This window comes from Excalfactoria chinensis, chromosome 7, assembly GCF_039878825.1.
Source record: "Excalfactoria chinensis isolate bCotChi1 chromosome 7, bCotChi1.hap2, whole genome shotgun sequence".
Classification (NCBI taxonomy): Eukaryota; Metazoa; Chordata; class Aves; order Galliformes; family Phasianidae; genus Excalfactoria; species Excalfactoria chinensis.
Window position 1 is genome coordinate 25,479,516 of NC_092831.1, and position 14,485 is coordinate 25,494,000.

At 43.2% G+C, this 14,485-nt stretch overlaps 1 protein-coding gene across 1 annotated transcript in view; it reads left to right on the forward strand.

The window, feature by feature from the left end:
• PLCL1 (phospholipase C like 1 (inactive)) overlaps positions 1 to 13,087 on the forward strand; it is a 171,730-nt gene extending 158,643 nt beyond the window's left edge. Inside the window, exon 6 of the mRNA XM_072342157.1 lies at positions 11,173 to 13,087. Within this exon, the coding sequence (XP_072198258.1) occupies positions 11,173 to 11,355 (183 nt within the window). The 3' untranslated portion in view covers positions 11,356 to 13,087. The remainder of the gene's footprint in view (positions 1 to 11,172) is intronic.
• The last annotated feature ends 1,398 nt before the right edge of the window (positions 13,088 to 14,485 follow it).

The window sequence follows — 14,485 nt, forward strand, 5'->3', positions numbered from 1 at the left end:
ATTTTGTTTCGGGCTGGTCAGTTAAGCAGTGGATATTTTTCCTGTGCTGAGACACATCAAATGGAGCTTTTCTTTTTGGATGTAATTGGTAAGATTCAGCTGTAATTCATTGTGAGCGCTGAGTACTGCTTAGGAATCTTCAGTTCTCTCTTTACACAACTTAAAAGATTTCTGATGCCTCTTAAATAATATATGAGAGGTTCAGTTGCATGGTTGTTTGTTATTGAAAGGACGTGTTACATTTTTAAATAACTTTGTTTCTATTTTAATCTTTTAATTCTATTTCAGTGTAAATGTTTTCAATGTTTAGGAAGTTCACGTTGCAATTGAGGATTTGCTGCTGCTGTGCTGATCTTGTCCCTCCCGGGTGACACACGTTGCTGTTTTTCATCTGTGCAGAGATGAGACTGACGGTGCCCGGCAGGATGTTTTGCCTTTCTTTTTACTTTCTTTTTACTGTTTTTTACTTTCTTTTTACTGTCTACAAAACCATGCTTCCTTCAGGGGGAATAAGTGTCTAAATGAAGCTGATTCTAGACTGTCTCAGGAGGTGATGAAAGCTGCCATTTGCTCCACTGAAACTTCCTCTTCTTTTGCTGAGAGGTAGTTGGTTTTCTCTGGCTGTCAGTGGCCTCAGCCACATCTGGAAACGTACTTTATAACTGTTTTACTGAAGATAGGGGATAGCATACCTCTTTATGAATAACAAAAGTCCTCCCTTCTTCCCTCCTGGGCATACACAGAAATCCTCTCTGTGCTTGCTGGAACATGTATGATCCCACTGCTAACGAGGACCTTTGTGACTTTGTTCTGCATGTACATGAGTAGAGGAGCCAAGAGAGCTGAGTTCTGAATCCAGTGGGCAGTGACTTGCTTGTGTGACCTTCTCCATTTCATTGTACCAGTCCATCTTCAATTTTCTTCCTCCTTTCACTGAAATAAGAAAACATTCATCCACATTGCTAATATATTCCCAAATCTGTGGTTAGTGATGTGGTGGCATGTAACTCAGTGGTGTTATTGATTCATTTTATGTCTAACCACTGGTTTTTGAGTAAAGACTTGCATGTTGACATACACTTTTATTGGGAATAAGGATCTGCAGGGTGGACTTAAGCAATTAGTTAAAAGCCATGATCTGTGTGAAACAGAAGTCATGGGTATTCTGCAAGATCAGGCTTTGTGGTTGTTCACTACAGTGACCTTGGTAGATCCTGTAAGCCCCAACCATGGCAAGTGATCACAAGAATCTGTGCAGGTGCTGTACAGCAGTTGCTGTACAAGTCAGAGACTGAAGTGCTTGCAGGTGGAAGTGAGCTTTACTCTAGGAACAGTAGATTGGGAAACAGTGATCTGGTATTCTTGTAGTTGTTGTATCCCTGACAGATGCACTTTTCTTCTTTTCCTTTTTTCTGGGTCATAGGATGGCTTAGGTTGGAGGGGACCTTACTGATAGTTTAGTTCCAGCCCCTTGCTATGGGCAGGTTGCCACCCACTAGATATGGCTGGATGGGGCCTCATCCAACTTGGCCTTGAATGCCTCCAGGAATGGCATATCCAGAGCTTCTCTTGGTATCCTGTGCCAATGCCACACCACCCTCTAGGTTTTTTTATATATTATTTTTTTCTTTTAAAGAAGTAAATGAATAAAAAATAAGCATAATTTAAAAAAAAATCTGCCTAACATCTAACCTAATACGGTCATTTGAAATAAAGTGCAGGATAATGAGCCCTACTGGATCCGAAGTTGATTACATCTCCTATGGATCACTTCCCAGGTCCAGGTCATTTCCCACATCAGAGGATCCTATGGGATGCATTTGGTGAGAAAAACTGAGACAAAAGCAGAGACTCTGTTGCTGTGGCAGCTTCTGTTTATTTTTAGATCACAAAAAGATGGCATTACTTATGTCTAGCTGTGTATGTGTGAGAGCAGACTAAAGAGATGCATCAGTCAGCATTAAAGGAGTAAATTAAAAAGCCCAGTGCCCAGGGTCCTCCATGTTATGGGTCAGAAACAGGTCCCATTGTTGGCAAGAGAAGCATTACAGATGCACTTTGAATTGACAGAACTAGCAGTGACAGCCATGACATGTACATTCTCACCTGGTATCACCTGGACTCCTGTGCCTTAGTGCCTGTAGTCTGGTCATGCTGGTGTACCAAGCAGCAGAGAGTAGGAGAGCCAGATGAAGGTGATGGAAAAAGCACCTGAAACAGACACGTGTTTGTGCAGTCTCCTTTGGGATGGATCTCTGTGCCAGACACCTGGTCTTAATTTTGACTTTAACTTCCTCAGGCCATCTTTGTGAGTAACATGTGGTGGTCTCCAAAGATCATTTGCAAAGGTGGTTGCCCTCAGCACACCCTGGATGTTCCTACTGTCTTCATTTCTTACAGAGATCTTACAGTCTTGTCTGGCGACCACTGATAAATGAAGTGTAGGACTCAACTGAGGTCCATAATTTAATCACATGCTTTGCTTTGCTGAACAAAACTCAGATGAGCTGTGTAAACAATGTGTACTTCTGATCATGAGTTTGTGTCTTCCAGCCCTGGTTTATGTTTACCAGCAGTGATGAAGGTGGTGGGAGTTGCACAGCTCAGCTAAAGGGGCCCAGTTTAGCAGTGAGAGATAAATGAACCGAGTCTGGAGGCACCTGGCAGCATCTGTGTAAGAACAGCTTACTTCGGGTTGACTTGGTGGTCTGAGATTGGAGAGCATAAATTTCCCCTTTGCAACTTCTCTAGCTCCCACCCAAGTAAATTTGGGGTCATTAATGTTCTCTGTAATGAGTTTAAATGTTGAGTTTAATTTTGCTGAAAGCCTCTCGTTTTTCAGTGGCATGGCATTGTAGTGGGTTGGAAATTGCTTGATTTCCTCACTGATATTTTGGGGGAATGAGTATGTAAATTAATACTATCGTCCTCATCATGCAGCATTGTTTTTTGTGCTTGGCTCACTTGATTTGCTTTTTGCCTCCATTTCCATTTTTCATGGAAAGTTCTCACATCTTGTGTGTGACATCTCCTGATTTTTCTCCCTCCTTCACTTCATTTCAGTAGCTCTTTGCCTCCTGGGTCAGTGTGTTTTTTACAAAAGTAACCTTATGCACTCTTGTTTGTACTTGGTTTCACATCTGCGCTGGAGGGAACGAGCTGGGATTCTCCCAAGGCAAACAAGCCATGCTGCACACAGATCCCACAGATGCTGGCAGATAGCAGCCTTCTGAACTCTGCCTGGTGGGATGTGAGCAGGGGAAATGGCTCAGTTCTGCGTTTACTGAGGTCACTGGCAGACTGCCCTTTGACTTCAGAAGACTAACATCTGAGCTGGCAGGGATCAGGTGGATCGGTGCATTTCCCCTGGTGCCTTTACAAAACCCGTTTCCTCCTAGCCATAGGTTCTCCTCCACCCCCTCTTACCTTTCGTATGATCTGGCATTAGTTGTTTTAGCTTAAGGCTTTATGCTTCAGTGTAAAATTCTTTGTCATCTGTGCTGCTTGTGGGCAGGTTACAGACAGGCTGCCCGGAGCACCTCAGGTGAATAAGAGAGATGGTTTCATTTCCCCTGTGTAGAAACAGGGAGCTCTGGCTGTTTCTGTTATTCCCACACCCCGGTCAGTGAGTGATGTTTACCAGACACCACAGCAGTGGGACTGCAAACCATACAGTTCCTAAGAAATCAGTGCTTGTGGCAGTCAGGGACCATGAGAATGTAAAGAGCTGTTTGAAGGAGTTGGTGCCATATAAGTATGCTCCATTACCTGTCCAGGGACTGCACTCTGAATCTCATTTCACCTTAATGAGATTGTTTCAGTTAGCAGGAAGCACAGCTGCAGGTATTTTTCTAGCTGTTTGCCCTAGGCAGTGGTTTTGGCAGTGATCTAAGGTGAGCAGGCACTATTTCTGCTGCATCTCCTCTTAAAACATCCTTTCCAAAACCCCAAAAAGCAAATACAAAACAATGCAAGTGCCAAAACAGCACAGGTACCCGTTGTTCAGTCCACATGTGAGAAGGCCAGTAAAGCCTTGGCAGTTCCTGATGAACTTAATGGATGTTTGGTGTCAACATTTGTGATGAAAGACATTATTCCAGCATTAACTGTGGTTTGCAGCCAGTGTGACAATACAGAGAGAGTGCCAGCTATTTCCAGCCAAGTGTTTTGGTCAGGGCTTGCCTTGCACAGGTGTTCTGTGAAATGCATAATGTATGTTTTCCTGCATCTGATCCTTTTACTTAGAAAAAATGAAATGCAAGAAAAATCTGCCCTTGTGGCCTCATTTGTTCCTCTCCTTTTCTTTTTGCTGACTCTGTCTGGACTTTACTAGAGTTACTGGCTGGTGATGGTGCTTGTGGAAAGCTTGCTTTTGTGACAGAAGGAGGACCAACACAAGTCTAGACGTATGCTTAGACTTCCATCTCAAGACCATGTATCTAAAATAATGCCCCGATTTCTTTAATGATATGAGGTTTTCCTGGTACTGATTGTGCATTTCAGGGCTTCCAGCCAGCCCTTCAGTTCCAAAGTTATCACCAGAAAAAAAGCAGACTCCAAACAGTGGGAGGGGTTGACAGCCAGGGTCCATACATTTGTGCTTGTGAGTGGAAGCTGTCTGCAAGAAGCAGTGCCTAGGAGACACTCAGACAGTTGAACTGCTCAGCATATTGCGAACTTCAAATTAATGCCATCATTTCTGTAAGCAAGTTCCTGCTGCAGTGCTGATACGTACAGTCAGTGCTCACATTCATTGGTTTTGACAGCCTCATATAAGGTAATTTAATTGAAATGCCCAGATGAGAGAGAACTGAGAGGCTTTATTTTTATTTTTAACAAAAATAAATGCCCACCATTTTTATACATGAAGAAATGTTTGCATGAAGGAATAGGCTAGTAGCTGTACGGTGCCATTGATTTGCAAGAGGCCATAGATTTCAGTGGAGAGCTCTGTTCAAAGAGCAGTAGGGAACATTACAGCTTTGAATGCTTTTCCTGCTTAGTTGTTCAAGGAAATGCTTGATGTTCGTTCCTTCTCAGGTTTTAGTCTAGGGCCAGCAGTCTTTGGGTGGGCACTTGACTGTGGCAAGCCAGCCACATAGGACCTTCTCTTTAATTGCATTAAGCAGAACAAATAAGAGAATTACAAATACAGACAGTCTTTCCCAAGTTGCTGTGGCTGCATAAGATAGTGATATCCTCATTCTGGGGAGGCCAGCAGCCAAAAGTAGAAGTTTTTCCAAGTATTTGCTTTTTTGCAGATTACATTCTTTGTTTTGTTGTTGTTGTTGTTTTTTTTTTTTTTTTTTTGTGGTTTTTGCTTGTGTCACGATAAAGTTTTGCCTATTTGTGCCTCCCAGGCTGCTCTCAAAGTCTGTGTTTGGCTGTGTTGCACAATTTGGAAATGTACAAGTTGTGGATAGGCAGTTTCGTAGTTACAGAGCCTTGCCCAGTGCGGTGCCAAAGGAGCTGCCTCTTGGTATCAAACACTGCCATGTAGATTTTATTTGCACCTTTCCAACAGCTGGAGAAAAAGAATGCCCCAGGAGATTTTTGAAGTAGTACCATAGCTGGCATTCCCTCTGCCCAGCTGCTCACATCACTGCCTCGTGCTGCATTGACTGCAGTGGTCTGTTACCAGCCTACTAGAAAACTAGCCAGGCTGATGCTTAACAGCTTTACAGACTATTTTGTAGATTGTTTGTTTGATCATTACTTCCAGTCCAGACCTTTGGAGTGAGACCAAAGTGGCAAATAGAATCAGTCAAAACGTTTTGGGGCTTCTATGGGACAGCCCAAAAATGATCTGCTGGTAGATCAGTCTAGTTTGGGAGCTCAAATGTAAGTAGTTCAATCAGTCAGAACTGTATTTCAGGTAACTTGAATCTCTTGTACGCTTGCACCACGTGCATGATTTTAGCATCAGGCTCCACCCCCGGGTCAGAGTACCAGCTTGCAGCTGCATAGCCATCGGATGTTTTAAGAGGGTTGCCCAACCCTTGACCATGGTCGGCATTCTGTGCTTGCTTGGATACGTGACTTGAAGAGAACTGGGCTGATAGATGAGCACGCTGTGTGCTCAGGTCAGGCTGGGGCATAAGGACTCTTTGGAAGGCATAGTCCTGATTCCTGCCCACTTTCCTTTAAACTGCTGGGAACTGCTTGTTTTGGACAAGTCACTGTTGCTCACGTGAATTTTACCAACCACCTGGAGCAATGCTGGTGGTGTTCTTTCACTTGTATAGTTGCAAAAGAAGAGGCTGCTTTGTGAAATGGTGTTTTCAGTCATCTGTGAGCTCCTCTCACGGGAGTTGTCCTAGAGTTGGTGCTGCTAGCAGGAGGTCGCAGGCTGGGACGTATCAGCCTCAGGGCTGTGTATTTTGGCAAGGCAGTGAGCGGTTTTGAGGCTGCCGGTGTGGTTTCCCTTCCAAGACTCATGTGAATATCAAGTGTGAAGAAGAAGGAAGAGATGTGTCACTGCTGTGGCTGTTCTTTGTCTCACCCCAATGTCTGCATCTGCCTTCTGCCTCAGGCAGTTTCTTCCTGCTGGCCTCCCAGGAGGCAGTGTGATTGTGTGGTCGCTGGTTGGGATGGCTGTTGCCTGTGTCCGTAAGCAAAAGAATCTGAATGACCCTCAGTGCAGGAGACTGTTCTGTCAGCTCTTATTCCTCCTCCTGTCTTTCTGGATCAGAAACCTGGCTGTATCATAATCAAATTCATATCTGCTGTTCCCACATTTGACTTTGAAGAAGGCTTGGAAAAATATCTGCTTGACATAGCAGAATAATCATTTCATTAATGATTTCCTCCTCAGGATTACAGTTCCGAAGCAGTGTGTGATCGTTTGATTGTGTGCCTCATTAATATTAAACACTATGAAGTTCCCACTATGACGCTTTGAGAATGCACACCTCGCAGTAAATGCAGCCTTCACACAGAGTGCATCAATATCCCAACTGCACTCCAGCATTTGTGCTTTCCAAGTCCTTCGGTTTATTATCAGTGCCATTATTTTGCAGTTGTTCTATTTTGCTGTGTCTGGCTTCTTCAGCCAAGTACTCCGGGGTGGGGTTGTTGCTTTATGATTAAATAATAAAGAGCTTGTTTCTTTGAGAAAAAGCTAAAAAAAAATACAGTAATATCACAACTGTGATGTAGCATGGACAGCAGGGGAGGAATAGAGACCTCTGTTATTTATTGTTTGTGTACTCAGCCCCTGTGGAATGAAAAGGAACGCTCCCATAATATGCTGTCAGGGAGTGTGTCTGCCTGGAGATAAGCACTGTCTGCTTTTACAAGAAGCAGATTACAAAATGGCTTTCACAGACAATGTTACACCCCCCTGAAAACACAACCAAGTGTTTTCTGCTTGGCTGATGGCAGAGCAAGGTGCCTATGTCTGACTGGGCTGGACCATGACCCCCAGGGTCTTCCTGCAGCCCAAGTGCTGGTGTGAGCAGCTGCAGCCTGGGGAGGTTCGTGTCCTGCCTTTTTGACCATCTGAGCCCCAGTAATGGCAGGAGCCCAGAGCTACTGGGTATAATAAACTGTGGTCTTGACTCATAAAAATGTAGGAGTTTGATTTGCTAAGAATTTTAAATAATAATAATATCTACATAAATTCAGCTGTGGCCATTGTGCCAATGCCTACGTAGAGCTACTCACACACATCTTAAAGCTTCTCACAGGTCGTCACTGGAACTGAGCAGTACTTAAAGCTGTGCTGGATGATCCCTGTTTCCTCAGTGCTATTAGCCTGTCAAGGTAAAAGCTCATAATCTCACACTTTCTTGACAAGCTGCATTATTTTTACAGTAATGTTAATTTATGCTGAGACTCCATGGCTTGTTGTAGTTAAGTGTATGAAACCTTACACTTAATGTTCCCTAAGTCTAAATTAAAATGGGCCTCTTGATTGTTTCTTCAAGTGCAACCCTTGATTAATCTCTTTTGGCTTAGTTTAGTGTCCTGCCAAATGTTGAATTTAACCTTTCTCACAAACATTCATATTCAAGAAGGCTGATGATATCAACAGCAGAAGGAATATAGATGGATAGATGCTGAAATGTGCTGTCATGACCTCCATCTGGAAGAGGGATGCTTTGCTTGTAAGAGCAAGGAGGATTGTTTTGTGCACAGAGGTTATCACAATGAGTGGTTTATGAAGATAGTTTCAATGCAGTCGTACTTTTCAAGTTTACTCTATCTTCTATCCAGTATTTAGTTTGTTAAGGTGTTGACACAATTTTGCTGACGTTTTCCTTAAGTGGATTATGTTCCCAGCCAGTTTTACAAAGCAAACAGATGGCTTTTCAAACAGAGAATGCCCGCAGATTTCTTTTTTCAGTATCTCAAGAATTACCACAGCTCTGTCAGAGGGGGTTGGTTTGCGACTGATCATTCAACATCATTTCTTTTCCGTCAGCTTGCTCAAGTGAAACGGCTCTTTAACAGTAAAAAGCACAAGGAAACGAAGACGTAAATCAGTTGGTCTGCACATGAATGGAATCGCATTGTTTTGATGAGTCCATTTCTGTCTTTAGATCGCTGCGAAATATGTCTTCAAAACCTTGATGTTATGCTCAGGAGTTTTTTTTCTTCTTGGAACCAGAAGATGTGTCATGTGTTACCTCAAATGTAACCTGTAATCTGAACTGCTTGGTAACTTAAATGTGAAATCAGAATATGCAAAAGGGAGAGCTGATGGCTCAGTTCTATTACACTGGCTGCGAAGTCCCCTGGCTTCTGGGGACTTCAGATATGAGTCTTTCCAGGGTGGATTGAGGCCATCATCCTCCAAACAGGGGTGTACAAAATCCCAAGTAGTTTGCTTGGAAATCTTTTCTCAGCTACTCAGGCAAAGAGAATGGTGAATGCTTCTGGGTGCTGGGCCTCCACTGTCATCATCAACTGTGTTATTTTATCTCTCTATTGCCCTGTTTCTTCCCATTTTGGGGTGTTGTTGCGCTCTGTACTGTAGGGATGTCTGTTTTGAATTGCTTTTTGTGCTGAAGAGTTTATTCTGTGAATACATAGCGCCAGATTTTTTGCTCAGAGAAGTTAAGGCTGCAGAGTGTCACCACACTGATTTGTCACCTCACTGGTGCAACCTTCAGTGTCTGCAGTCCTGTATGCATGACAAAACAAAAGAACCAGTAGCAAGTCCCACTGCAAGTGGGTTTGTTTTGTGCTAAAACCAAGCTATTCAAGAAATGCGTTTGTGTAGTGGGGAGTCTACTACCATCTTTCATAACATTAGTGCCATTACTAATGCTGCTGTTGGAGCTCTCTGGCTATGCTGCAATGTGCAGCATAGGACTGGTTTGCTTCCCCTTCCATTTGCAGACAGGGAGAGTGAGGCATGCTGAGCACCAGAGGCAAATATATGGGGCTCAACCTTTATCCTAAGAGCAAGAATGCATTTATGTGAAGTTTGTGCTGCATAAATTTTGTTCTGTTTTTTGAAGCCATATCTGCTCACTGGGTTCCAAGCTGTTTTTCTGTTTACCCATAACCGTCATGCTACCAAGTTAGAAATCTCTTCAAAAGTGCTCCGTACCAAATAGCACAGAGCTGCTTTCTCCATCCCAGTGCTTTTTGTTCTTCTAGCGTTAACTTGGATTCCTAGAATCTGGGGAAGGATCTGCATTGTTCAGCAGGGACAAATTAATGTCACCAGGAGATGAGGCAATCACCTCCTCAGAAGCAGGATGCTGTCTCTGGCTGACGTTGTTTCCCATGTGGTGTTTATCAGTGCTGGGAGACTTGCAAGCAACCATTGTGTCGTCCTTGTGAACACTGTTAACAGAGGTTCAGGTGGTGCAAGCCCAGTGCCAGGCACTGGTAAAAAGGGAAATGTGGTCATCAGTGTGGGATAAGCTCTTCCTCTCATTATTGAGGAAGGGAGAGCTGAAACGCTCCCACTGCTGGAAGTTGTCATGCTGAGCTTCCTCCAACACATCTGGTTTGTTTTGCAAACTGAAGGAGATTCAGTGGTTAGTTGCCCTTCTAGTTTTTCCCAGCTCTCTTGCATCTGTTGCCTCCTGTGAGAGCTCACTGAGCAGCTCTGGTTGCAGGAGGTCAAGTTAGGTGGCAGAGAGGTGAATGTGACATTTCAGTCAGTGTGGGCGTTCCTTTTGAATATGCTCACAAACAGCTGCACAGAGTTGGTGTACTTTAAGCTGTACTTTGGGTGATGGTAGGAGAAGAGCAGCTCAGGTTCTTAGTGATATTGAATTTTAATTGCCAGATGCATCTCCTAGTTTTTATTTATTTGTATTCTCCAGCACCAGAATCTTTTTACACCATGGCGCTTGAGATACCAGTATTACATAAATATTCATTGTGGCATTTCTGAACACAAATTCTTTAATTTTTAACACAAATTTCATGTATTGTGTTTTTCTTGGTAGTTACAAATTGTCTTGGCAGCCTATAGCCACCTCACCTTTGCATGCTTTGAGAAGACACAAACACAGGCTTTTACTCACGTGGTCCTTTGCTCCCAACTGCCTGATCAGAGGTCTCATGAGTAGTTTGAAAGGATTCACTGTGGTATTACAGAATGTCACGCTTCTCGTAACCACAGGTTGACATGCCTCTGCTAAGGGCTGGAGAGCAAATCCAGGTACAAGGAGGGATGGGTAATTTGGATCTCACAGCTTGTAAGGGACCCAGGCTGTGGTCACATAGTTGTTGCCATTTGGGATCTGGTGCAATGTGTGTTCCTGTGAGGATGGCACAGTGGCATGAGGAGCGGGTACTGCATGGCATTGCTACCACATCCCTGGCAGATCCTTGCTATTGACTGTGGAAGAAATGGTCCATTTCTCTGTAGAGATGAGCTCTTGGGAGCAATGAACTCTGTAAGTCAGTCAGTCCAAGTTACTTCCCAAGGGGCATCCTAAGAGGGGGAAGTTTAGCTTCCATTGCATTCATGCTCACTGTGTCAGCTGCTGCCTTCCTGGGTGAGCTGAGCTGCAGAAGGGACTTCAGTCCCTTCCACTGGGGCTGGTGTTCAGGAAGGCAGGAGGGGTTTGTGACAGCACCTGGTACACAATCCACAGTACCGAACCAGCGACAGAGTGTTGTTCCTGCTTTTGGTTCTGAGCAATGTGTGTGATCCCTGATTCTCTCTGTGATCCCTGATTCTCTCTGTCTGTGCATCCTTAGGGCCAAGGAGACCTCCTGAAGAATGCCAAAAATGAAGCTCTGGAAAACATGAAACAGATCCAGCTGGCGTGCTTATCCTGCGGACTGAGCAAAACTGGAAGTGGGCACGCAGATGCAAAGTCAAAACGGTGCCTAGAAGCGATACAGGAGAAGGATACAGGAGATGAAAACGGGAGGCTGTGACAGAAGGCAGAGCCGTTGTGTTCGTCACAGATTTCAATAGCCCTAAACTATTTTTTTAAAGCTTTTAAAAATTCACACAGGAATGCCCTGTACAGGGTGTTAATAGTATTAAAATCCTCACAATGTCAGTATTTTAATGCAGTTAATTTATCTACGTTGAACTCCAGTAGTAAGATTTCTAATGAAACCAAGCTGTCTGTATGCAAGTGCGCGTGCGCATATGCAGATCCTGTAGAGGCCCTTTCATGCATTACATTAGTCATTTACTAATTTATTCCTTTGTCATCTTTGAATAGGCCTGTTCCTTCTGAAGATCAAAACAAATAGAGAGTACTTGTATCAGCTTCTGTGCTTTATTTTACTCTCCAGCTTCTGTCATTTAACTTATAGGTTCTATTGTTGTTATACCGTTTAAACAGACAAAATATGTCAACAAATGTCATTAACTACTGTTTTTGTGAGGGTTAAAACAATGGTTTGCTGCAGATCCTGAATGTGATTTTTAATGAACAGTTTAAATAGAGAAGATATTGAATGGTCAGAATTGCTAAGTAGATTATGATCAGATTTCAGATGTACATTTCACTGTATGCTCTTTGGGATACATCCAGGTAACGCATACTAACATAAGAACTAGCTGATTTATTTCATTCTAGTACATCATTGCTACCTTGTAGATCTGCAGGACATCTACAGTCTTTTCTGATAGGCTTAGGTATTTAACTTATATAGTGATGAACATAGCTAGTCAGCCCTGTAGTTGTAAGGAGAGCTGTGAATATTCTTCGGTGATGCTCTGAAGGTGAGCTTCAGGTCCTTCTGAAACACACCGTGGTGCCAGTATTGGAAGGAAGGCTATAAAAATTCCATACTGTGAGCTTTATTGAAAAAGTGTGAGAGGTCAGACTTTGCTTGCCTTCTGTTTAGGGTTCTTATTGAAGTTAGTTGGATAAAATGGGCAGAATCTGGCCTTACGTTGCGCTGGTTAAGAATCACGTTGTGCTGGACATTTGAAACAAGGCTGCAGGACTGCTATGGATGTAGTACAGATAAATGGCTTGGCCAAAAAAGTGGGCGCAGCATTTATGTGCAGCAGTTACAAATGTCCTAGCATGTGTCAAGTGTTTAGGGTAGTGCTGAGAGTTGGACGTCTTTTTGTGTTGCTGTAGAAAGAAAACAGAAAATGTCACAAAGCAATGCATTCTCGTCCCTCCCAGTGTCATATATTCATATATGCTCATGGCGTTCATTTCAATTGTTTAAGTACTGTGCTTGAGTGTAGTTATTTGTGTTACCTAAACAGGATTAAGTGTTTTATGGTTATGAAAAAAGACTATATTTATTTAAAGCGTTGCTTTTATTTTGAAAAGCTACTTTTTAAATTAATTTGATTAACAAATATGCTAATTTTCTGAACTTAACAAAAAGTAATTGCTTCAAGTTTGACCATTGGAGAATCTGATATAGCTACTGTGTTAAGTTATTTTTGATTCCTTAATAACACTATTATGTCCATGTTGCACATTTCTGAGAGAGTAAAGCTATGAAACAAATTTGAGCCATGTTTTTGATGTGATTTAAGACAAGGTGACCAGTGAGACTTGAAGTGGGTGAGTTGCTTGTGAGAGGAGATCCTGCTCCAGCAGGAACCGCATTATTGCAAAGGTTTGTAACTCAGATGCTATCAATACCATTTCAGTAAAACTTGCCATACTTACTCAGATGCAGTCCTAAATCCTCTGTTTCTCTCTCTATTTGACTATGAGTATATTTAGCTTTCAATGAGATTTGGAGAGGAGTGCCTCGTGTTTCATGTGAGACCCAAATCCCAGATCATGGTGCATGGTCACATTTTATCTCCTTGATCACTTTCTTTATTTCATCATGGGCTGTGTTTATATGAAAAACAGCACTTGACCTTCAGCATTAGTTAGGGAGGATGGAAATAATTAACCTAATGTCACCAGTTGTGAAGGAGGCGGTCTTTGTAATTTCTCTCAGAAGGTCAGTGTTGCTACAGAATAGGAGAAATGGGCATGCCTCCTGTGATGAAGTTGCAAAGTGGTACCACCCATTCTATGCATATTTGCTGAAGCAAAAGATGCTGGCTACATAGAAATCCCCCAGCATGCAGGACACGTACCTGTCGTGCTATGTTTAACATTCATATCACGTCCTGCGCCAAGCTCATTCTGTGTGACATTCTGTGCTTAAACACAGTGATAAAACTCTGGACAGTCCTATGCTGCTGAGGCCAGATTGATTCTGGTATTGGCAGCTGCAGCCATGCTCCCTCCAACAAGGAGAGAGGGGCCAGCGGCACAGTTTCACCTTACCTTCATCTGCACACCTTTCAGAGTCCTGGGAGAGGATGCAGAAGGGAAGCCGGCATAATAAAAATTCAGCCTTGAAGGAGAACATGTAGAAAGATTGTATCCAGCATTGGTGTGACAACATGTGAAGGACTGTCTGGCCCATCTGGAGGTGTTTTGTGACATCCCTGGCTTACTGGAGTGGTACAACCTCCCCCTTGCTCCATGTCAGTATGATTTCCCTGATTTCTTCAATGGACAGGTATTATCATAGCAATAACTTCTGTGTAAGTAATCTCTGTGGTTCAGAGAGGCCCTGACATCCCCTTTCCTGCAACAAGGCTGCAGTGTGACCTCTGCCTATGTTTGGCCCATGAGGAAAAGAGTAGATGCAGAGCGTTTCACTTGCATTTTGCTTTTTGTATATGTGAAAGAGTCCAGCCATGAGACACCGAAGAGGAGGCTGAATGAGTCCCGCTGTTGGTGAACCTGGATATCATCAGGGGTAATTCTTCACTGAAGTTCACTTGGTCGCTTGAAAAGCAGGACTGACCCTTTCCCCTCCCTCTCTTGAGCTCAGCATGAGTTAAAGCACCATGCTGCTTTCCTTCTTTCTGTATCATTTCCATGGATTTTATTCTCTGTTTTTTAAGGGATAATACAGTTTCCCAGCGTGAACAAGGTGAGAGCTTTGCGCGTTCCTCCTCTTGAGATTAACCTCCCAAAATAGATTGTTACCAGGTAATTGCATGCATGGAGAGAGCTTTCCTTTATAACAATCTATCTCTTCTGCCTGTTGGTTCAGACTAAAACATTAG